This window comes from Ursus americanus, chromosome 15, assembly GCF_024610735.1.
Source record: "Ursus americanus isolate L20-20 chromosome 15, mUrsAme1.1.p, whole genome shotgun sequence".
In the NCBI taxonomy this organism is placed as follows: domain Eukaryota; kingdom Metazoa; phylum Chordata; class Mammalia; order Carnivora; family Ursidae; genus Ursus; species Ursus americanus.
Genome location: NC_142141.1, coordinates 5,334,703 through 5,359,289, shown reverse-complemented (window position 1 = coordinate 5,359,289; position 24,587 = coordinate 5,334,703). Strand labels below are relative to the sequence as shown.

Sequence of the window (24,587 nt, the reverse complement as noted above, 5' to 3'; positions counted from 1 at the left end):
TACCCCAGATTATTTTGAGCTTATAAGTATTTCAATATATATGTCTAAAAGATGATCATTCTTTTCCATGTGTAACTACAATACTATTATCACACACAGAAAAAGTTAATCCCTTTACATCATCAAATATGTTTAAATTGCCCTAGTTGTCTCACTATTTATTTTACAATGTATTTGAATGAAGATGTTTATAAAGACCACGCATTGCATCTGGTGAATGTGCCTCCCAAGTCTCTCTTTATCGGTTTCTTCTCCATTTGTCTGTCCGTCCGTCTGTCTGTCTGTCTTTCTTTTTTGCACATGTTAATAGAAAAAAACCAGGTGGTTTGTCGCATAGTTCTTCAGAGAGTGGTCCTTGTTAATTGCACACCCGTGGTGTTATTTAACGTATTGTTCTTTGTTCTTTGTTTTTTTCCTGTAAGTTGGTAGTCATCTAGGGGCTAGATCACATTCAGGTTCATTTTTTTGGTAAGTCTGTTTCATAAATGGTGTTGATACCTCCATCAGGGGATACATAATGTCTCATTTGTGTTGTTGGTATCACTGATGATATTATCTATCTATAATTTGTTTATTCATTAGCTAGAATACATCCGTAAATATTTACTTCATCTACAATTTCATTATCCAGATAACTGAAAACTGTTCATAAAGGAATGCTAGGTTCTATGTGTGGTTTTCTCTTTACTTAACAGTTTTCAAAATAATGAATTGGGTTCCCTAGCATCTTCTAAGGGTGGACAGTGATTTTCGTTTTGTGTTTATATCATTATGACCTGATACATTTAGACATATTTGATGTATTTCAATACAGTATAATTAATGTCCTCGTTGATCTTCATATTGCCCCATCTTTGGTCAGAGGAAGTATGTGTTTTATTTGGCCTTCTGTTAGCTGTCTCTGTCTTCACCTCTAGCTTTGAGGTTCCTTCAGGAAATGTATTTTTATAGGTGAGACGTCTCTCTCAGTCTCTCCACAGATTAGTGATTTTTTTGTGTCTCCTACCTCATTTGGTGATGTCTGCTAATAAAAGGAGGTGGTGTCATCAATAATGGAAAACAGTGGGTATCTCAAATTAAATTTGTTCCTGAAGTATGAGGCCCTGCTGCTCTTAATCCTTTCAGCTTAGAACTCCCACATGACGGGGGGCGCCTGGGTGGCTCAGTTGATTGAGAGTCTTAACTCTTGGTTTCAGCTCAGGTCATGATCTCAGGGTTATGAGATCGAACCTGGCATCAGGCTCTGCACTCAGGAGGGAGCCTGCTTGAAATTCTCTCACTCTCCCCCTGCCCCTCCTCTCCTCAAATGAATAAATAAATCTTAAAAAAAAAAAAAAAAGGAATTCTCACAAGATGTATGAAGGGATGAGAAGGTAGTAAAATCTGCAGGCATGGACCCCAAAGGAGAAGTCAGGTTTTCACAAGAGTGAGAGAGAATTGTGTGGAGGCAGCACAGGGGAGCAAAGAAGTTACCCCATTGCCAAAGCCTAGGTTATCTGGTATAAGAATAACTTCTGCTTGAGAGAGTCTCAGGGGGAGGGGGAGGCAATGGGAAGTGTTAGAATAGAAGGAAGTATGTCAGTGAGTGGTGGATCATTAAGCAAGTTACAGAGAACATAATGGAAGGATTTGGAAGAAAGGGAAGAGTAGAAGTTGGGTCAAGTGGTGAGACGAGCAGAGTAGTCCGGGGATGGAATTGGGTCATAATAGATGGTCCGGGGAGGTTTGGAGGGGGGGGGATTGAGGTAAACAAAGATATGGGACCTGTTGAACTGAGTTCTTGAAGTTCCATTACTGGGTGAGGATTTGGACATGAAGGCTGTCCACGACAGGTTGACACTTGGAGAGATTTTGGCAGTTAGGTATGACTGCTTGCAAAGGTCACAGGCACTAGAACGGTGGGGCCAAGCTTTGTTTTTTCATTGCTGTTGGTTTGTTTTGGTGGTATGGATATTCAGCTGTTGCTGCATTGTGGGCTGGAAAGATCTTCCTTTCTCCATTAAACTGCTTTGGCATCTTAGTTCAAAGCGATTTGACCATATATGTATGAATCTATTTCTGGATGATCTCTTCTGTTTTTTAATCTCTGTCTAGCCTTATCACAATACCATACTCTCGAGTATTTAGTTTTATATTGAAGTCAAGAAGTTGAAGTCCTCCATGTTCGTCCTTTAAGATTATTTGGCTATTCTAAAATACCCATATAAATTTTTAGAAACATCTTGTTGGTTTCTACCCCAAAAACGCCTGTTGATTTTAGTTGGCATTGTGCTGAATCTATAGATGAGTTTGGAGAGAACTGACATTAACAATACTGAGTCTGCTGATCCTGAACATGGTATATATTTCCATTCATTTAGATTTTCTTTTTATTTATTTCCTTCCTTCTCATGAGTTTGGGTTTAATTTGCTCTTTTTCTAACTTCTTACAGTGGAGACTAGATAAATGATTTTAAACCTTCATTGTTTTTTAAATGTAAGCAGTTAATGCAATAAAATTCCTTCTAAGTATTGCTTTAGCCACAGCCTACAAATTTTGATGACACTGTGTTTTTCATTAATTTTTAAATATTTGGTGCTTTTCTGGATACCTTATCCGAATATATACTGTGTAAGATTCCAGTCTTACGCAATTGGGGCTCGTCTTCCAGCCTAGCATAATGGTTTATCATGATGATCATTTCGTGTGTACTTCAAAAGATTGTCTATTTTGCAGTTGTTGAGTGTGGTGTGTTTTATAAATGTCAGGTCAAGGTAGTTCAAATCTTCTATATCTTTGTTGAGTTTTTTGGTCACTTTTAGTAATTACTGAAAGAAGGTGTTAAACTCATTAGTTATTGCATATTTTTCTGTATTTCTCTTTTTAATTTCCATTTTTGTTTTATATGTTTGAAGCTATGTTATTAGGAGCATGTACATTCACGATTGTTATGTCTTCCAATGAATTGACATTTTTATCATTGTAAAGTATCCCTGTCTATCCTTGGTAATACTCCTTGACTCGATTTTTACTTTGTCTGATATTGATAATCATACCACCTTTCTTATGGTCATTATATCTGTCTTTATATTTAAAAAGTGCCTTTTTACATATGGCATATAGCTCTGTCTTTTTTGTCCATTCTGACTGCCTTTGCCTTTTGATTGGATATTTCATATATAATTAATGTAATTGTTGACATAGCTAGGTTTGGGTCCACTGTTTTGTTGTTTTCTGTTTGTCTCATCTAGTTTTTTGTTCCTCTGTTCTTTTATGCCTTATTATTAGTTTCAGAGGTAGAGTTGAGCGATTCATCAGTCTTTTTTTTTTTTTTTAAGATTATTTATTTATTTATTTGACAGAGAGAGAGAGAGAGACAGCCAGCGAGAGAGGGAACACAAGCAGGGGGAGTGGGAGAGGAAGAAGCAGGCTCCCAGCGGAGCAAGGAGCCCAATGTGGGGCTCCGTTCCAGGACCCTGGGATCACGCCCTGGGCCAAAGGCAGACACTTAACAACTGAGCCACCCAGGCATCCCAGTGATTCATCAGTCTTATATAACACCCAGCGTTCATTACATCCTTTGCCCTCCTTGTGTGCTTTATTTTGCATTAATGGATTATTTTTGCTGTGCTTTTTAGCATTTCTCTTTTTAGTGTTGCTCTAGAGATTACAATATGTGTTGTTAACTTTTCATAGAGTACTTAGAGTTAATACCGAACCACTTCAGATAAAATATAACAACTTTGCAACAATATAATTCCATTTACTCTACATCATTTGTGCCATGATTATGATATATTTTACATCTACGTATGTAGCAAAACACTGCAGTGTTTCAATTTTTACTTTAAAGAATCGTGTCTTATAAAGAAATTAAGAGAGAAAGTCTTCTGTATTTGCCCACATGTTTACCCTTTCTCTAGAGTTCCTTATTTTTGTAGATTCAAGTTTCTATCTGACATCCTCTTAGTCTGAATTTTTATCTGCTATCCCTTTAGTCTGAAGAACTTCCTATAGTATTTGTTGTAGGACAGGTATGCTGATAACAAATTCACTCATCTTTCATTTACCTGAAAATGTCTTTTTTTCATGCTTATTTTTGAAGGATAGTTTTTCTGAATATAGAATTCTGAGTTGACAGGATTTTTTTTCCCTTTTAGATGACTTTAAAGATGCTCTTCCGTTGTCTTCTGGACTCCGTTGTTTCTGCCGAGAATTCAGCTGTAATCTGAATAATTGTTCCTCCTTATGCATTCTTTTTCCTCTGAATGTTATCAAGATTTTCTGTTTATCTTTGGTTTTAGCAATTTGACTATGATGTGTTTAGGTGTAGTCTTCTTTGAGTTTATTCTCATTGGAGTTTGCTGAGCTATATGAATCTGTAAGTTAATGTTTTCCATCAAATTTGAGAAAATTTCAGCCTATGTGTCTTTTGTTTTCTTCTGCTGTATTGTTTTTCTCCTGAGACTCCGGTTGCACCTATGTTTGACTGATTTTTTTTTCCAATATTTTTTCCTCTTATTTCTTCAGATTAGATAGTTTCTGTTGATCTGTCTTTAGGTTCACTGACTGTTTCTTCTGCTATCTCCAGAGAGTTTTAGTTTGTGTATTATACCTTTTAGTTCTAGAAGCTCCATGTGGTTCTTTTTTGTGGTTTTAATTTATGTTCTGACATTCCCAATCTGTTCGTTCTTTGTAGTGAGTTTTTCTTTTAGGCTTTAAACAGATTTGTAATAGCTGCTATAAAATCATTATCTTTTAATGACAACATCTGTATTAGTTTGGAATGGTGTGGAATTCTCTTGATCCCTTTGTTCTTGACTATTGATTATATTTCTTTTGGGGGGCATGACTGTTGTTTACTAAATACTGTATATTGTAGATGACAGAGACTCTGGATTCTACTTTGTTCCTCTGGGAAAGATTAAATTTTGTTGTAACAGTTAAATTATTAATTGATCACCTTAAACTTGTGGAGAGTTGGTTTTATACTTTGTTGGGGCAGATCTATGTCAGTTTTGCCCTTAGATTAGAATTGAATTCTCCATTAAAGTGTGCCCCTTCTGGTTCTGGGATTTCAATGGAAAATCTGAGGTGTTTACCAAGTCCTTCTAACTTCAGACTCTGAATACTCTTTCTTCTGGTGGTAGGCAGCAGCTGAAATTTCCCCTCCATCCTTTCAGACTTCCAGGTGTTTTCCGCAGTCCTTGGCATTTTCTAGAGTTCAGGGATCAGCCAAGGGTTAAGGGAAATTTATACACAGACTTTGGGGCTCCCCTTTGTGGCACCTTCCTTTTTGAGATTTCCCTTTTTTATTTCTAGCTGTTCTGGCAGCTCTGAACTTCATCTTCTGATACCCAAGCCAATAAAACTGCAGCTTCTTGCTTGAGTTTCAATTATCTTGCCCCACACGTGGACTGGACAGTGTTTTCAGGAGAAATGCTATAGAAAGGTATTGGTGTGGCTTCTTTCTTTTTTTTTTCTTCTTTCTTCCTTTTTTTCTTTCTCATAGAGAGGGCACGAGTGCATGCACAAGCAGTGGGGCAGGGGAGAGAGAATCTTAAGCAGGCTCCACACCCAGTGCGGAGCCCGACACGGGGCTCAATCTCATGACCCTGAGATCATGACCTGAGTTGAAATGCTTAACCAGTTGAGCCACCCAGGAACCCTGGTGTGACTTCTTTCTTTAAGGATTGAATCCCCTCTAGTTTCTACCTGCTTTTGGACATTCTCTAGTACCATCAAGTAGTTATTTTTCATATTTTGTTAAGAGTTTATAATCACTATAGGATGAGTATGGTATAAGCTACTCTGCTTTATCAGAGCAGAACTTCACCACTTGCCTTTTTTTATTTTCAGGTATTGTATTTTTCATTTCTGTAGGTGTTCTTTTTTGCTGCTTTTACAGTTTTGATATCCCCCCCCTCCTCCCTCCTTTCCCCATTTCTCCCTGTTCATATTTCATACTTATTTCTTGAAACATAGCAGACAGCTTATCTGTAATCCATGTCTGGTGTCAGCTCTTTGCTCTCTTTGGTCCCTCTCACTCATGGTGCCATATGTATTTTATAATATTTTGTAGCCATCTGTTCATATTCCCTATAGTTCCATGTGTATGACTTTTTTGAGGCCTACTATGAAAGTGGGCTTCTCCAGAAAAGATTTACATTGCTTCTACCAAGTGCCAAAGGCCTCACCCGTGTGGGATCAAATTAAGTAAAATTTTTTGTTATGTGGGTTTGTTTGTTTTTTTTTTTAAACCATGTAGTATGAATTTGAGTTACAAACTTCCATTAAGGCTAATTTTCAGTGGCAGTGTTTTTCTACTTCCTTCTTGATGCTTATATTTGAGACGGTTGATTTTCCTATCATTCTTCTTCAGGGATTCTGACTGATTTATCTGTACCTTGAGATATAGCCCTTTGGCACCTCAGCTTTGTGGGGATGGGATGTGAAACTTGTATTAGATTCTCTACCTTAAGTGGGCCCTGGGCTTTGTCTACTGTTTCCCATGCCCTGGGAGGTCTGAAAATAAAAGCTCAAGTTATCTGGTTTAGTCTGTGCTCTCAAGGTGCGGAAGGCAACCTATAATCACTTTGTTTTCCTCTCTGGGTACTTGCCTTCACTCAGTTTCTTGGTCTGAGAACTGCTTACGTATCTATCATGGATATATTAAAAATAGCTGGACATCTTGACTGTTTATAGTGGGAGAGAAATCTAGGAATCTGGCCCAGCATATTCTCATCTGCTGTATGAAAAAGTATACTTTTCTTACTTTGACTTTATACTGTTTTCCTTTATAATTTGGGAGAAAAGGGGATTGTTACAGACTTTGAACTGGAAGTCCTGGTATAGAAAGTATGGAGAAAAGAAACGATATTTCAAGTATAGAGCTGGCAAAAATAGGGCATATTCCTATGGTAGTGAAAGGGCCCTGATAGAGATAAGGTTGGGATAAGGTTAGTGGAAGGTTTGTGCCTTCTCATCTGGAGTTTGTGGCCCGTCTTTAAGCTCCTGTGGCTGTGGCAGAATTCAGTTCCTTTGAATTGGTTGTTGGACTGAGGTCCCTTTTCCTTGCTGGCTACTAGTTGGTCACTGCTCTCAGTTCCTAGTTTTCCATGTGGCCCTTGCATCTTCAAAGCGAACGGTAGAGAATCTGCTTTGTGTCAAATCTTTCTCATCCTGTAATGATCTGGAGGTAGAAATAACTAGGAGATAGAAACCACACAGTAGGTTAAACGGGAAATTTAACATAATTACTATTCAGTACAACAAAAGAGTAACTGTAAGATATAAGGAAACTATTTATGGTACTCTAGCGCTGAGGGAGAGTACCCAAGGAAGGACAAACTTGGAAGGGAATCAGACCTTGTTGGAGAAAGTGTGGTTCAGCCCACTTGATAGCAGAGAATTTCATTGGTTTGGGCGGGCTGGAGTTGGTCTGGAGTTGGTGGACAAGCAGTAGGCCACCCTCTGGAGTACAGGCAGGAGAGTGGGCAGTCTGTGGATGGGTGGGATTCCCTGTGCCAGTGCGAGCGGGAGGCCTTCAGAGCATGTAGGCCATGCAGGGGCTCTGGTTTCCCTGTCAGGAGGACTGCAGGAAGTTTATTTCCAGGCTGAGGCTACCAGATCTAAGCATGACTGTGTTCCAGGCCTGAGTCTCTGCAGGCTCCACGGAATATTCACACACCAACTCTACCAACTTCCAGCCCACGCCCGCCGTGTCCCTCCAGCTCCCTCTACTGAGAAAGCTGAATGTCATGTTACTGTAAAGGAGAGAAGGGAATTCAGTTGCTTATTACAGAGCACCTATTAAAGGGTGTGTTCAGAACTGATTGGCAATAAATGCATAAATGATACACATGCTCCTAAGTTCTTTGATCGGGGAGAGCGTCCCACCCCTTTTAAGGGCTCACCTGATTAGGTCGGGTCCACTCAGGGTAATTTCCCTTAAAGCCAGCAGTACAATCTAACACAATCTAGTCTTGGGAGTGACTGTCCCACCTCACTCACCATGCTGGGTTTAGACAGGGTGTGTCCCATACCAGGGAATGGGAATCTTGGGGGAATATCTTAGAATTCTGCCTACCACAGAGGGCTGGGGGTGGAGATGAGATGACTCATTGTTACATGAGAAACTCCTTTGTAAAGTAAATAGGTTGTATTTCATTCTGTGGCTGTCTCACAGAGAAGAAGAAGGAATAACTAGTACTTAGAACATCTAGTTGTCCGCTACTACACAGAGCAGTTTCATGTATTATCTGTTTAATTCTTAACATCTTGAGACAGGTTATAATCTTCACTTTACAAAAGGGGAAACTGAAGCTCAGTTTGTAAGGTCACTTGCCTGGAGTCACTCCACTAATATTTGGTGTAGCTGGAATTGAAATGTGGTTTTGTCTAATATTGAATTTCATATTTTTTTCTGCCTCTCTATAGTAATAATAAAAGCTTTCATTTTTAAAATTCAATTTATTTAAAACAAAAACACGCAATTCACCCCTCTCTCTCATCCCCTACACCCCGCCTCTGGCAACCACTAATCTGTTCTCTGTTATCGATGAGCTTGTTTTTTTTAATACATATAAAATATGTAAGAGAGATCATATAGTATTTATCTTTCTCTGACTTATTTCACTTAGCATAATGCCCTCGAAGTCCATTCATGTTGTCATAACTGGCAAGATCTCATTCTTTTTTATGGCTGAATAATACTCCTGTGTGTGTGTGTGTGTGTGTGTATACTGTAATCTTTTTATTCATTCATCCATTGATAAAGGCTATATTTTCTAGTGGTGTCTAATAATATTGCTGCCTATGAAAGAATTTGTGTCGTTTGGGATGAGGGGATATGACAGAGGTCATTTCAGTGGAGATAAGGCAAATCCCTCTCCTGCATCTCTGCTTTTTCTTCAGGAGCCCACTGATAGAGGTCATTCCTATCCTGGCCCTCACTGGGGGGACAGTGGGTTCAGAAGAGAAGTCCTAGCCGGACTTAACCCATTCCAACAGGGAAGCCAGACAGTTACCCACTTGATGTCTGCATCACCAAGAAGTAACCATTCCTTTGTTCCCTGTTCTCATGTCTGAGTGTGGAACAAAAAAAAACAAAGCAAGATTTGAGAGATCTGGATATAGCCTTTTCAGTGGGGAGGGCGTATTTTGTGCTTGGAGAATTCTAATAACCAAGAGCTGAGCTCATGATAAGTGTGCAGGGAGTGTTTGTAGAATAAACGCTCCCGTGCATATGTTATTTAAAGCACACTCTGCTGCTAACCTTGCCTTGTCTCTCACAGGCTCATGAGCCCCTGGAGGGTTGGCTCCTTAACCAGTTAATCTTTGCATTGGTAAATGGTTGTGGAATTAATTAGGAGCTCCGGGGCTGCTTGATTTGTTTTGCCCTTAGTATGCTGTGGAAGCAGCCTGACGTAGTGGGACTCAGGAGTTGTGGGTTCCTCTTCCAACGTTATCACTGATTCACTGTGGGGTGTTAAGCTCCCTAGCACTTAGTTTCTTCCTCATTAAAATGAGGAACATGGACTTGACCTCTGGTCCATTCCAGCCCTGCAGTTCTCTGAAATATGTTACCACACCATAACTGCCTCAATAGTTTGAATAATTTCAGATGGTTAGTTATTAGGCTGGCCTTCAGCTTATGGAGAGATGTGGAATAGTTTGAGCAAATGTGAAGGGTACACTTAGTTCTCTTTTCTTGGACACATGAAATAATAGATTCATTGGAATATGATCTCTTCCTCCACCCACTTCCATCAATTCAGAGCGGATTTTTTTTCTCCTTCCAATTTTCCACCGTGTTTATCAGCTTTGAAGGGAAATTTTAAGTCAGGCGGTAGTCAGAAGGGCAGGCACAGAGCTCAGCTGGTTAGAGGGGGAAAATTCCTCCATGAAATTTCAAGTGAACTGACCTGGGCTTTTTCCAAGGAATTTTCTTGAATTGTAGCTTGTTGGTTTGTTTTGATTTGTTTTGTTTTTAAGTGAGATGTTTTGCTTGATTTGAAACATTAAGAGTAGTATGTAAAATTAAATTTTAGAAAGTTTCTGAATCCTGATCTGAACAAGCAAAGTGGACTTTGTTCTTGATTTAGGATATTCTTGCTTTACCTCAGGTAACAAAGGCTTGTGATGGACTTCTTCAGCAATCAGCAGATGGATTCTTTGTCTCCTTAACTCCCAGACAGATTAGATATAGTTAAATGGATGCCTCCTGAAATGTTGTCCATTAAAAAATATTTCAGAAGATAACTTTTGTAGGGGGAACATTAGTCTAACCTCATTCTGGTTCAGGAGCTACTACCACCTGCTTAATATTATAACCACAGGCAAACCATTTAACCTCTCTCTGCCTCGGTTTCCTTAACTGTATTGTGGGAGAATTAAAAGAAAGATTACAGGTGAAGCATAGCATCCGTATGTTTTAAAGCTCCCTGGGTGATTACAATGAGCAGCCAGGATTGAGACGCACTGCTATTCAGCATCATACGAAGTGCCGGGAGGTGGTGCTTTTATTTCATTCTATACATTTTTTCGATGAAAAAAAGGGATCAGTTTAGGTTCTAGCATAGTTTTTATCTAGTACTTCTGTGCATTGGCCAGTTATTTCAGTCTCTTACGAAAGGATGAACGACTGTTTTTACAGTCAGCCTCTATTGCCTGCTGGGATTGGGGAAGTCCTGGGTCTGTGTGGAATTTTCCATGACTCTTAGCTCCGCACCATTAGTGTTCACTGTAGTCACAGAGCTTTTCAACGTGTCTGCCTCTGCTATCCTCTTTCTTTGTTTCACAGTGTCAGATGTGACCTCAGCTACAAGTCTGGGTATTTTGTTTGTGTTTAATATTCTCATTCTAAGGACCGATCAGAGCGTCTCATCTGAATTAGCTTTTTGTTTATAAAGTGAGTCAGCCTGGGGTATCTGTTTTGGCCTGATTTCCTCAGGTATCGGGTTTCCTGTCACAAAACCACCTTCTGTGGGGTGGGGCGGGGGGGGGGGCGGGTACATTTGTTACTGTAGGTGCAAGCTTCGGGCGGGCGCAGTGCTGGCAGATTCTCCAGCAGTCTGGTCATTGGTGATCAGAATCAGCTGTTTGATCCTTTGACTGGAAGAGTTCTAAAAATGACAGCAACTGGAAGAAAAGAGATGTAATCGGGTAACAGCCTGGTTGGGTTTGGCTGGTTCCTCTCTTATAGGGGAATTTAAAGTGCTAAAATTTTAGAAGGAGACTCCTGTAGCAGTATCTTTCCTTTTCCTTGGAAAGCAGTTCCCCCCATTCTGTGCACAGAGAATAGCTGCGTCAGATTATATTACGAACATCTCCTCTCCCAGATCAGTCGATGGAGGCTGGGCTTGTTTACCATACCTTCTCCCTGCAAAATGAGAGAGATTCTCTAATCACTTCATGTATATTACAGAGAGGTGAAAGACAGTGTGTATTCTGCTTCATTCTGCTCTCGGCTCTAATGTTACCTCCTTGGAGAGGCCTTTCCTGATGACTACCTCCATCATTCTCTATTCCTTCATCCTACTGTATTTCCTTCCTGACATTCTATTATATAAACTTTGTGAAGGTAGTGACAGTTCATTTTCTCCTTTGTATCCCTGGGCCTGGAACCTAGTAGGTGCTCATTAAATATTTGTTTAATAAGTAAAACAGGGAATGGTTTGAATGGCCAGATATTTGTGCATTATCTTCCTTTTTGTTCTTTGATTTGGTCTTAGCTCAGTGATTCTCAGACTTCGCTGGTTGTATGTATCACTGTATCAGACATAAAACCATTTATTCAGAACTTGGCGAGCTGTAGAAGAAAATTTTAAAGACAGTTTTGACTATGTGCTTTTTTCACTTTTAACCTTGAGGTAGTGTGTAACACCACTGTGCTTCCTCCATAATTAGTCTGTATAGTACAGAGGAATGCGTTGTTGCTTAGGTTCTCAAGTAAGCTGGGAGAATTAAATACCCATCTGGTTCAGCTCCACTGGGACCAAGAGATGTGTTACATATTTTAGTGGTGATGGTGATTAGAGAAGGGGAGCTCCAGTGTTACAGCCTAATTGAAAGATGGTGGGCTGAAATTTAACCTGGGCTCTCTCAGTAAAAATGGGCGTGTCCTTTTGGTTGTAGGTCTTAGCGTTTGGAGAATGGATAAAGTAACACCCGTTCTTCCTGATCTTGGAAGTTGTGATGATGCTAAACTGAAGTTAGGTAAAGATATTCTGAGGTAAAGATCTCCTATGAATGCGGGAAATCTTAGATACTTGGAATTAAGATGATGAGAGAAAAGACAACTATGGTGAAGTTTCACTGCTTGGTCACTATGTATTGAAACAAAGGCAGGGTGTGCTCTTTGAAACATGGGTTATAAGCCATGCTCCCGTTAGCACCATGTGTTTTTTGAACTTAAGTGTATGGAAGGTTTGGTCTGAGCAGAGTAGATTTAAATTTTACTAAAGCATTCATTTTCATCCTGCTTGAAAATGGTTATGTTCCAGCATAAGTTCACCACTTTCTGTTGTTGCTTTTCCTCCCCCATCATTCTTTCAGTTGGCTGATTGCAATTCTGGCCCAACTCAACCCTCTCTTTGGACCACAGTTGAAAAATGAAACCATCTGGTACCTCAAGTATCACTGGCCTTAAGGAGGAAGACCTGCTCTCCAGGGCTCCATCATTGAGGTGACTATACCCTTGACCTTTCACATCAGTGTTGCAGCTAGAGGTTGCCTTGACTTTTCCTCAGAAAACTACAGCCATTTTAACACTTGGCAAGGGCAGACTGCTAAAAGTAAACATCTGCAGAGCAGAAATAAATTTGGAACTTAGGCCATTCACTTTACCAAAGGATTTATTCATAAGAGTCTTTTAAATTCTGCTGTTACCCAGCCACTTAAATAAAGTTTGCATGCAGTCTTCCAGACACAGGAACATGACTATACTTGACATTGTAGGATTCTTAAAGTTGCTGACAGATTTTAAATGAAGGGCATTTCTGAGTGCTTTGGATAGAGAGGGACAGGTGCTCTTTGAAAACTGGAGTTAAAATTGTAGGTTTTATTTGGTTTAGAAGATCAGAGAGGTAAGGAGTGGTATCGTGGAAAGATTTATTCACTGGCCGAGAGTCAGAAAACCTGTCATTTAGTTTGTTCCTCTTTCTCCATTATTTTGATAAATGGAAGTCAGCACTGAATGCTTGCCTAGATTCTGGTTCCGCTTTTTGGCAAGAGCGTTTTCTTAGGTGGTACTGTGAACTCATATCAAGAGACACATGGTGTCTGACTCTCCTTTTTTCATGATGCTATGATGATCAGTGGGTTCAGGTAACAGCAGCCTGGTTCCTCCAGTTGCAAAGTTCTCTGCCACCTTTATCTTCGGATTTTATCCATTGATGATCTTAGCCTGAAGTAAACATTTCAGTAGAAAGTGCAAAATGGTGATTTTCTAGTTCCATCATTACATCTACATTTGATTAGATGAAATGTTTCTATAAAGGTGAACTTACCCTCATTCTAGGGTTATTTAGTAACCTTGAAATATAGATCATACAGGAAAAGCAGTATACATATTTAATTCTTTTCTTTTAATTTTCAGAGTAAGATGTTAGTGCCCAAGTCACTTCCAGGGTATCCAGAGAGGTTTTCTTTTCTTCCCTTTTGAATTTTAATCAATTACATTTACTACCCTTCTAATGTTCAATTGTTCTTTCTTTGGCCTATGGGAGCCTGTCTGGACTGGCTTCTGTGTCCTTTTGATATTAGTCTTTGGTAGTTTCCTTACTTACTGGCAACATCAAGATATCCCAGACCTCTCTGTGTGTTTCCTGTCTCAGACTTGGAATCAGCTGTTCCTCAGATTGCTTTCTAAATTTCCCACCGACAGGATCCCTGGGTCACTGGTCGGCCCTCAAGCCCAGCTGGCTGTGGTTCCTTTCAGTGGGAAATGGATTTAAAAACCAAGATCTGATTGTTAGGTGCATTCACTTCTGCTGGGGTGTTGTTGCTTCTAAGCCTTTACAGTGGACAGAGCCAGGAAGTATGTTCTAAGAAGAAAAAGATCATGAGTTCATGTTAGTTCTTCCTTCCTTCCTTCCTTCCTTCTTTCCTTCCTTCCTTCCTTCCTTCCTTCCTTCCTTCCTTCCTTTCTTTCTTTCTTTCTTTTTTTTTTTTTTTTAAAGATTTTATGTATTTATTTGACAGAGAGAGGGAGAGAGCACAAGCGGGAGAGCAGCAGACAGAGGGAGAGGAAAAAGCAGGCACCCAGCTGCACAAGGAGCCCAATGCAGGGCTCGATCCCAGGACCCTGGGATCATGACCTGAGCTGAAGGCAGACGCTTAACCGACTGAGCCACCCAGGTGCCCCTCATGTTAGTACTTTTAATTCAAATTAAACATTACGTGGTTTTTACTTTTTTGGTTTTATACTTGAGTACCATTCACATATGCTGAAAATCTTCGCTCCTACAGACAATAATTACTTATCTTCATTATCCTGTAATACATACAGTTTCCTTTTTTTTTTTTTTAAGATTTTATTTATTTATTTGACAGAGAGAGACAGCCAGCAAGAGAGGGAACACAAGCAGGGGGGGTGGGAGAGGAAGAAGCAGGCTCCCAGCGGAGCAGGGAGCCTGATGCGGGGCTTGATCCCAGGACCCTGGGATCACACCCTGGGCTGAAGGCAGACACTTAAAGGCTGAGCCACCCAGGCGCCCCTGCAATACATATAGTTTCAAAATAACACCAGTATAGCTAACTAACTAAGTTTATTTATCTTTTTTTGTTTTTTTTTTAAGATTTATTTATTTACTTATTTATTTGACAGAGAGAGAGAGAGAGAGACAGTGAGAGAGGGAACACAAGCCGGGGGAGTGGGAGAGGGAGAAGCAGGCTTCCCACTGAGCAGGGAGCCTGATGCGGGGCTCGATCCCAGGACCCTGGGATCATGACCCTAGCCGAAGGCAGACATTTAACGACTAAGCCATCCAGGCACCCCTAACTCTAAGTTTATTGAATGCAGTTTAGGATTTCTTTGCTGCTTTATTTGTCCTTATAACAAATAAAGAAAAAAATGTCGTTTTCTGAGGTCACTTGGAATAATTATTTTCTGTCATCATTATCAATTTAATATATAATTAGATTGTTTTATTTTGTGTTCAATTCATAGTAATTTTTTTATTTGCTACTGTCTTTTGAATATGTAAAACATATTTCCAAAGTCAAAATTATAAACAAGTTACATTCAGAGAGGTCTCTTCTTCCTGTGTTTTGTTTTGCCAAGATAAGCAAATACATACATATATAGATTTATATGTATGTACGTATATATACATGCGAGTGTATGTCCCCCCCCACAGCTCTTACAGAAGAGATGTCGTATTATATATACTATTCTGTACCTTGCTTTTTTTCACTGAACAATATATCCTAGAGATTGCTCTTATCGATGTATAGAGATCTTCCTCAATTCTTTTTATATAGCCATTGGATTGTTACAGCTTTTGGATTGTTTCTAGTCTTTTGCTGTTATTGATAAAAGTACAATATAATTCTAAACATATGACATTTTATATTTTGGTGATGATCTTTGGATTAGATTCCATGAAAATTGAATCTGGTTTAAAGGTATATATGCTTTTTATACCTATTACTACGTGACCTTCTTATAGGGATTATACCATTTTTACATTCCCACTAACAAGCCTGGATTTTTGCCAATCTGATAGGTAAGTAGTCAGGTTTGTTTTTTTTTCTTCCTTAGAGTTCAGTCTTTGCCCAAAGGGCAAAGTATTGTCTGATTTACAAGATTTTTTTTTTTTACCCCCCCCCCCATAAATTTCTCCTATTTGTTATCCTTCCTTTCAACTACAGTGGATATTAGGTAAAGATGTTGATTGGGGTTTCAAGCAGAGACTTTCAGGCCTCAGTTGGATCTCCTTCCAGCATTGCCTTTCATTTAGCTTCTCTGAGCCTCATTTCCTTCCCTTGTAATAAAAGAGAAATGGGCCCTTTGGGTCAGAAGAACAGTGAGTGTGTGGATCTGAAGGTTTCGTTTGTCTTAACTCTCAAACGCAGGTTAACCTGATTGACAAATTTCTTGTTTGCACTCTGGTCCACAGCATAAACCAGGGCTGCTTGAAACCCTTATATTAAAGGTGGTTCCTTTACAAGCAAATGCCAGGAAGCAGGAGGGCATAAGCCAGGAGAACCCTAACTAGGAATGTCCTGTCACATTTATTCTGCATTTGAGGTAGTGATTATGGTAGTACCATAACTGTAGGCCTTTGGAGTTATCACATAAAGAGATCTAATCTCTGCCTAACATGGGAGCAAACTGTTCCTGTGACAAGACTTCACTTTTCTTTGTGGTAAATCAAAAGACTGAGCTAAATTCCCTTTTGAACTTTGTGCTTTTACACAACAGTGGGATGATAACGGAGTCCAGAAACCAGATTTAGGCCTGTCTTCATCTGGTAAGGAAAAGCGTTTGATTTTGTGCGTGATTAGAGGCCAGATTTTGGAAGGTAGGCGGTGTAAGCCAGACATGGTATTCAGCAGAGGAAAATGAGGAACAGTCATGAAAGCTTTAGAATAATTTTATATGGATGGAATTGACTTGATTTCAGCAGCACAGTTAAACACCTAGCTGATCTTTCGCTACTTTAATCGCCACGATTTTCTTTCGTGTGTTGATGATAGACTGAGTTACAGCACATTGTGTTTACTGGCTGGAAATCTTGCTGGTACTTCTAAGAACAGCGCTCATTCCATCTCTGCCCCCTGCCAGCCTTGTCTGCCTCTCCTAGATTCCTAAGATGCTTCCGGAACGGTCACATCAAGATTGCTGTTTTTATCACAGCCCTTCTTCCTAGAGCCTTGGGGGTGTGATGCTAGTTTGCAAGCTCCTTGGAGTGGATTTGGCTTTAGCCCCAATATCCTTTAAATTAGTTGGTTTACCACATCATTATAATATTTTAGTTGAGTTTATATGGCTTACTGTGGTCCTGAAGGGCAGACATTCTATTTTATTACAGAGTCTGGACGGGAGAGGAATAAAGTGTAGTGGTAATTAGGCCTCAGCCCAGGGGGAGCTGTTTTTCTATGCATTCCAAAAATATTTGAGTGCTCATGAGGTGCATGGTCCTGAGTAGGGATTTCAGGGACGGCTGTGGGCTCTGAAGAGGTTTGTGATTTGTTGAGAGGTTGGAATTGAGCCATATTTGTGAAGAGTTGAACGGTGCAAGGTGTTTTTTGGTTAAAAAGTGTATCTTTTACTCTGCTGTCTCTGACCGGATATGCTGCTGCCACTTCAAACTGTCATGTCTTTGTTTCAATTCCTGAGGTTACAGGGTTCGCTGTCACTAAGAGTCAGAACCTATTTGATCACTTCCTTCTCCTCTTCCTTGAAGCCGGTTGATCCTGTTAATGGCTCTTACGTCTGCTCTTCCTCCCTGCTCTTCCTTCGGGCACCCTAATTTCTGACTCAGATCATTGCAGCTCCGAGTTATTACAGTGGCTGTTCATCAGGTCCCCCTTCTCTACAGTCACCGTATCTACCAAACAGCACCCTGTTTGTCTTCCTGATGCAGCACTTCCTGAAAGAGATCACTGCTTGCCCCAGAAGCTTTCAGTAGTTCTCCATAGGCTACTGCAGGTTTTTTGTGTTTTTTTTTTAAACTTGAAGTCCCTGAGTTTAGTGGGTACCTGCCCCCTGGAATGCTCTGTAACATGAGGTAAGCACAGTTTTTGTCAGGGTTACCAAAGTAAGTTCCCATGAGCCACAAAAAGTAAGAATGGCTAACCTGCAGGTTATGTCCAGCTTCCTAAGTTGGCGGGCAAGGCCTTCCCAGTTGCCTTCAAACCACTTTTGCAGCCATTTCCACGTTCTTGATCTAATGAAATTTGCTTAGCCTTTCCTCTCAGTGCCCTACGACGTTCGTTAATTTAGGAGGCAGATTAGTAGACACACTATTCTGCACACATTCTCTCTGCTCTTTTGCTTCCATTCACCTATTCTCTCCATTCTTTCTGATGTTTTCTCTTTGAGTGTCCAGTTTGCAAATCCTTGTACTTTCTCTTCTGGCCACTTGGTCTCAAAGTGATTTCCTTTCTCCCTAGATGTATTTAGCTCTCCAGTTTTTCCCCTTCATTTTGTGCATTGCCTTGACATGTTAAATACACATAGCTTTCGTTTGCTTAAATATCTCTTGTAGTTAATCTGCAATAAACACATATCTTACACATAATTGTAAAGAAGGAATTCTTTTGTGAATATATCTAAAATGAAAAAATATAGATAAAAATGAAACCTGTTCTTTGATTAAAAAAAATATTCACTGGGGCGCCTGGGTAGCGCAGTCGTTAAGCGTCTGCCTTCGGCTCAGGACGTGATCCCGGCGTTCCGGGATCGAGTCCCACATCGGGCTCCTCCACTGGGAGCCTGCTGCTTCCTCTCCCACTCCCCTTCTGTGTTCCCTTTCTCACTGGCTGTCTCTCTGTCACATAAATAAATAAAATCTTTAAAAAAAAAAAATATTCTCTGATCCTCCCCTGAACAGATTTGCTTGTTCTTCCCTTAATATGTTTCATGTTGTCTTCATTCACCCGTCGTATCTGAAAGTAGCCTTAGCGATTTCCTTATTTTATAAAATGAGAACATGGACACTTCAGTTGAGTTCCTCCCCACCCACCCCCAAATGGCTACTTCATGTCAAGAGAGACAATTAGAATATGTGCTTCTTTAATTCACTCCCGAATCAAACCACAAGTCCATGCCGTTTAACATAACGCTCACTCACATTTATCTCAAACTAGTATCATTGAGCTTAAGTGAAAATTACTCTGTTTCTGTATGGTTTTCCAAAGGTGAAGACATTTTTCCCTTTTGTTGTTGTTCATGTGTCCAAAAAGGTCTAAACAATGAGGAGGTCTAACCTGTGTGCTTCATAAAAAATTAACAAAAAACATCTGTATTCACTGCTTCAGTGTTCTCAAGTTATATTTATCATCTGCCTAGAACTCAGGTCTGTGCAGATGGATTGCTCTGCTGGCCTAAGGAGGAGAAGAGGAAATGATCATTAGATTAAAGGTTTTATGAGGCCGTGAGGCCACAAGAAACCAGTAGCTCTGGTAATTGCCCCTCCCTGGCCCAATGTGGTTATTTTCCTAGTACATTGTAAAAACAGTCCTCTGATTATATCTTGAGTTGAATATATTTTGTTAGCAGTGTCCCTCCTTAGTGGGTCCAGCAGCCTGGTGCTTTCCATATTGAGGGTGATTGGACTGCTCCAGCTGGCTCCAGTAAAACTTACCAGCAGCCTTGTGTTTGTTTCTGGGCATTAGGGACCCCGGGCCTTGGGAAACCTATCGTTTTACCACACTGCTCTGTGGATTCTCCTGGTTGTGCCCACTGATTGGGAAAACCTCAAAGGCTTATCGGATCCCCTATGTACTATGTGACCTTCAGTCTTGTCAGACATGCCTGGCTGTAAACCATGTCTCTTGCCAGTTTAACTAGCTTCTCGCCCACCTGGACCTAACCCTCAACATTCTGACAGATTGTGTGTCATAACCAGCTTGCCTTCTTTTTTCTTTTTTAAGGATTTTATTTATTTGAGAGTGAGAGAGCACGAGTAGTAGGGAAGGGGCAGAGGGAGAAGCAGACTCCCCGCTGAGCAGGGAACCTGATGCGGGCTCCATCCCAGGACCCCAGGATCATGACCTGAGCTGAAGGCAGACTCTTTTTTTTTTTTTTAATTTTTTTTGTTATATTATGAAAGTCACCATACAGTACATCCCCGGTTTCCAATGTAAAGTTCGATGATTCATTAGCTGCGTATAACACCCAGTGCACCATGCAATACGTGCCCTCCTTACTACCCATCACCAGTCTATCCCATTCCCCCACCCCCTCCCCTCTGAGACCCTCAGCTTGTTTCTCATAGTCCATAGTCTCTCATGCTTCATTCCCCCTTCTGATTACCCCCCCCTTTCTTTATCCCTTTCTTCCCCTACCGATCTTCCTAGTTCTTATGTTCCATAGATGAGAGAAATCATATGATAATTGTCTTTCTCTGCTTGACTTATTTCACTTAGCATAATCTCCTCCAGTGCAGTCCATGTTGCAGCAAATGTTGAGAATTCGTTCTTTCTGAGAGCTGAGTAATATTCCATTGTATATATGGACCACAACTTCTTAATCTAGTCATCTGTTGAAGGGCATCTCGGTTCCTTCCACGCTTTGGCTATTGTGGACAATGCTACTATGAACATTGGGGTGCATATGGCCCATCTCTTCACTACGTCTGTATCTTTGTGGTAAATACCCAGTAATGCAATGGCTGGATCATAGGGTAGCTCAATTTTTAACTTTTTAAGGGACCTCCACACTGTTTTCCAGAGTGGCTGTACCAACTTGCATTCCCACCAACAATGTAGGAGGGATCCCCTTTCTCCACGTCCTCTCCAACAATTGTTGTTTCTTGCCTTGTCTATTTTTGCCATTCTAACTGGCGTAAGGTGGTATCTTAGTGTGGTTTTGATTTGAATTTCCCTGATGGCTAATGATTTTGAACATTTTTTCACGTGTCTCTTAGCCATTTGTATGTCTTCATTGGAAAAGTGTCTCTTCATATCTTCTGCCCATTTTTTGATTTGTTTATTTGTTTCTCGTGTATTGAGTTTGAGAAGTTCTTTGTAGATCTTGGATACCAGTCTTTTATCTGTAGTGTCATTTGCAAATATATTCTCCCATTCCGTGGGCTGCCTCTTAGTTTTTTTGACTGTTTCCTTGGCTGTGCAGAAGCTTTTTATCTTGATGAAGTCCCACAAGTTCATTTTATCTTTTGTTTCTCTTGCCTTTGGAGATGTGTCATGAAAAAGTTTGCTTTGGCAGATGTCGTAGAGGTTGCTGCCTATGTTCTCCTCTAGGATTTTGATGGATTCCTGTCTCACATCGAGATCTTTCATCCATTTGGAGTTTATTTTTGTGTATGGTGCGAGAGAGTGGTCAAGTTTCATTCTTTTGCATGTAGCTGTCCAATTTTCCCAGCACCATTTATTGAAGAGACTGTCTTTTTTCCACCGGATGTTTTTCCTGCTTTATCAAAGATTAGTTGCCCAAAGAGCCGAGGGTCCATTTCTGGGTTCTTTGTTCTGTTCCATTGGTCTATGTGTCTGTTTTTGTGCCAGTATCATGCTGTCTTTGTGATCACAGCTTTGTAGTACAGCTCGAAATCCGGCATTGTGATGCCCCCAGCTTTGTTTTTCCTTTTCAATAATTCCTTGGAGATTCGGGGCCTTTTCTGGTTCCATACAAATTTAAGGACTATTTGTTCCAGTTCTTTGAAAAATGTCATCAGTATTTTGATGGGAGAGGATTGAAAGTGTAGATTGCTCTGGGTAGCATGGACATTTTAACTATGTTTATTCTTCTGATCCATGAGCATGAAATATTTTTCCATCTTTTTGTGTCTTCCTCAATGTCTTTCAAGAGTGATTTATAGTTTCTAGAATATAGATCCTTTACGTCTCTGGTTAAGTTAATTCCAAGGTAACGTATGGTTTTTGGTGCTATTGTAAATGGGATGGATTCCCTGATTTCTCTTTCTTCGGTCTCATTATTCGTGTATAGAAATGCTACTGATTTCTGAGCATTGATTTTTGTATCCCGCCACATTACTGAATTACTCTATAACTTCTAATCGTTTGGGAGTGGATTCTTTTGGGTTTTCCATATAGAGTATCATGTCATCTGCTGAAGACAGACAGTTTGACTTCTTCTTTGCCAATTTGGATACCTTTTATCCCTTTTTGTTGTCTGATTGCTGTTGCAAGGACTTCTAGTACTATGTTGAATAATAGTGGCGAGAGTGGGCATCCTTGTCGTGTTCCTGATCTTAAGGGAAAGGCTTCCAGCTTTTCCCCATTGAGAATAATGTTTGCTGTAGGCTTTTCATAGATGGCTTTTATGAGATATAGAAATGTACCCTCTATTCCTACACTCTGAAGGGTTTTAATCAGGAAAGGATGCTGTATTTTGTCAAATGCTTTTTCTGCATCAATTGAGAGGATCATATGGTTCCTGAGTCTTGTCTTGTTGATATGATGTATCATGCTGATCGATTTGCGAATGTTGAACCACGCTTGCATCCCAGGGATGAATCCCACTTGGTCATGATGGATAATCCTTTTAATGTACTGTTGGATTCTATTAGCCAGGATCTTGTTGAGGATTTTGACGTCCGTATTCATTAGGGAAATCGGTCTGTAATTCTCCTTTTTGATGGGGTCTTTGCCTGGTTTGGGGATCAAGGTAATATTGGCCTCATAGAATGAGTTTGGTAGCTTTCCTTCTGTTTCTATTTTTTGAAATAGCTTTAGGAGAATAGGTATTATTTTTTTTTTGAATGTTTGGTAGAATTCCCCAGGAAAACCATCTGGGCCTGGAGTTTTGTTATTTGGAAGGTTGTTTATCACTGACTCAATCTCTTCATAATTAATTGGCCTGTTTAAAAAATCAGTTTCTTCCTCTTTCAGTCTTGGTGGTTTATAGGTTTCCAGGAAGGCCTCCATCTCTTCCAGATTGCTTAATTTATTGGCATATAGCTATTGATAAAAGTTTCTAGTAATCCTTCCAATTTCATTGGTGTTGGTCGTGACCTCTCCTTTTTCATTCATAATTCTATTAATTTGGGTCCTTTCTCTATTCTTTTGGATAAGTCTTGTCAGCGGTTTGTCAATTTTATTGGTTCTCTCAAAGAACCAGCTTCTAGTCCTGTTGATCTGCTCTACTGTACTCCTGGTTTCTAATTCATTGATTTCTGCTCTAATCTTGGTCAACTGTGAAGGAAGACTGTTAACTGACGGAGCCACCCAGGCGCCCCGTAGCCAGCTTTTCTTTTCCAGTGACTCAGGCTTTGTGTGGAAATTTCCTTTGAAAGCCACTATTTACTTAATTTTTATATTCTCGTTATTGGTTTTTCATTTTGAAAGCAGCATATGTGGCTTTGTTTATATAGTCCTTTATTTTTTCTTTTTTTAAGATTTATTTATTTGACAGAGAGAGGGCACAGGCAAAGGGGGGAGGAGCAGACTCCCCACTGAGCAGGGAGCCCGATGCGGGGCTTGATCCCAGGACCCTGAAATCGTGACCTGAGCCCAAGGCAGACGATTAACTGACTGAGCCACCCCAGCACCCCTGTACGGTCCTTTAAGCTTTATATAAGGGAGTTTATGCAACCTCTGCTATCAGTTTGATCCGTGACGATTCCTATTTTAAATGTTTGCAAACTGTAAGAGGAAAGGGGCAAATACAGATTCTTGACATGCACTCATTAGATTCCAGTAGGATCAGTCTGAGTCAGCTTCCTGCTTTCCATGACACAAACTGTTACTTGTGATCCTGGGTTCAGCAATGTCCTCGGTAATCGGACCTATTGTCACAGCCCTGCAAAACCTGCCCAAACTGGGACATTACTTGAGCCCACTTTTCATTCAAGTATTTATTGAGTAGCTATATATTTTTAAATTAGTGGCCTGATTGACTTTTCTCGATGTTATTAACCTTTTGCCCTCATAAGGACGGCGTAAGGATCAGTTACTAGAACGGCTTTGTTTTGCAGGTCACGAAGAGAATTCCTCTAGATGCAAAATCAACTCCAAACCCAGACCACCTTCTTTGACTCGCCTCTTTTGGCCATCAGCTGCCTTAAATATTCACACCGCATTTGAATATTTTATTCTACAATGCAGTATTTTTTCCTGTCACCTTTTTTACATTTTGACAAATTATGTGCCTACTTAACCTAAACTGTGCTGACTCTGTAAAATGTTTATGCACCTTCTGACATAGAAGGTGCTATTCTTCTGAGAAATACATTGCTCTCTCCTTGGAACCTGTGAGCTTGAAGATGACTCCTGCCTGGTCACAACATGGGAATCAGCAAAGCGTTTAAACTGTCACAAGACAGAACCCAGTGGGGCAGTCAGTAGGAGAGTATGTTCAGAAGGAATATCTGTCCCAACAGAATTACACCAAAGTATATTTTCAGGATGACTTTCTTATTTCTGCCATCTACTGGAATAAATTATTTTTCTGCTTTCTGTGGAAATCTGGTTTCAGTGTTTATTAAGTTCATTTTTGTTCGCTTTTCTGTCTCTAGATCATGCCCTTAAAAAAAATGATTTTTGTAGTTCAAACTGAGGTTGGAAATGTAAGCCTGGTCATGTAGTTTGACATACCTGAGGAGACTGGTGAGTACTCTCTTAATCATTAGTCATCATTTGAGCGCTTACTATAGCCAAGGCACTGGAGGAATCAAAGGTGTGGAAATCGAGGTCCCTACAAGTTCAAGAGGTGATGCACAGTCTGGAGAGGTAAGGTCGGTCTGTAGACCATAGAACTGTAAGACAAGGCCGTGTGAGACCATTGTCCGTAGAACAGGGGTTACGATGGCGAGCTGCTAGAGAGTCTGTACTCGGCACAGGCACAGGTGGAACCGGCAATTCCTTGTACCATCCCACCCTCACAGTTAGGACTGGAGAAATCAGGACGGATTAAAAAGCCTGGGATGGGACAGGAATTCTGTGTTTTGGTAGCGGT

The 24,587-nt window shown here is 40.3% G+C and overlaps 1 protein-coding gene across 1 annotated transcript in view; it reads left to right on the top strand.

The window, feature by feature from the left end:
* The window catches only part of ATP6V0E1 (ATPase H+ transporting V0 subunit e1), a 37,919-nt gene extending 13,823 nt beyond the window's left edge, over positions 1 to 24,096 (top strand). The window contains exons 3-4 of the mRNA XM_045792124.2: positions 12,539 to 12,668; positions 23,608 to 24,096. Of these exons, the coding sequence (XP_045648080.1) occupies positions 12,539 to 12,632 (94 nt within the window). The 3' untranslated portion in view covers positions 12,633 to 12,668; positions 23,608 to 24,096. The remainder of the gene's footprint in view (positions 1 to 12,538; positions 12,669 to 23,607) is intronic.
* Positions 24,097 to 24,587: the final 491 nt, after the last annotated feature.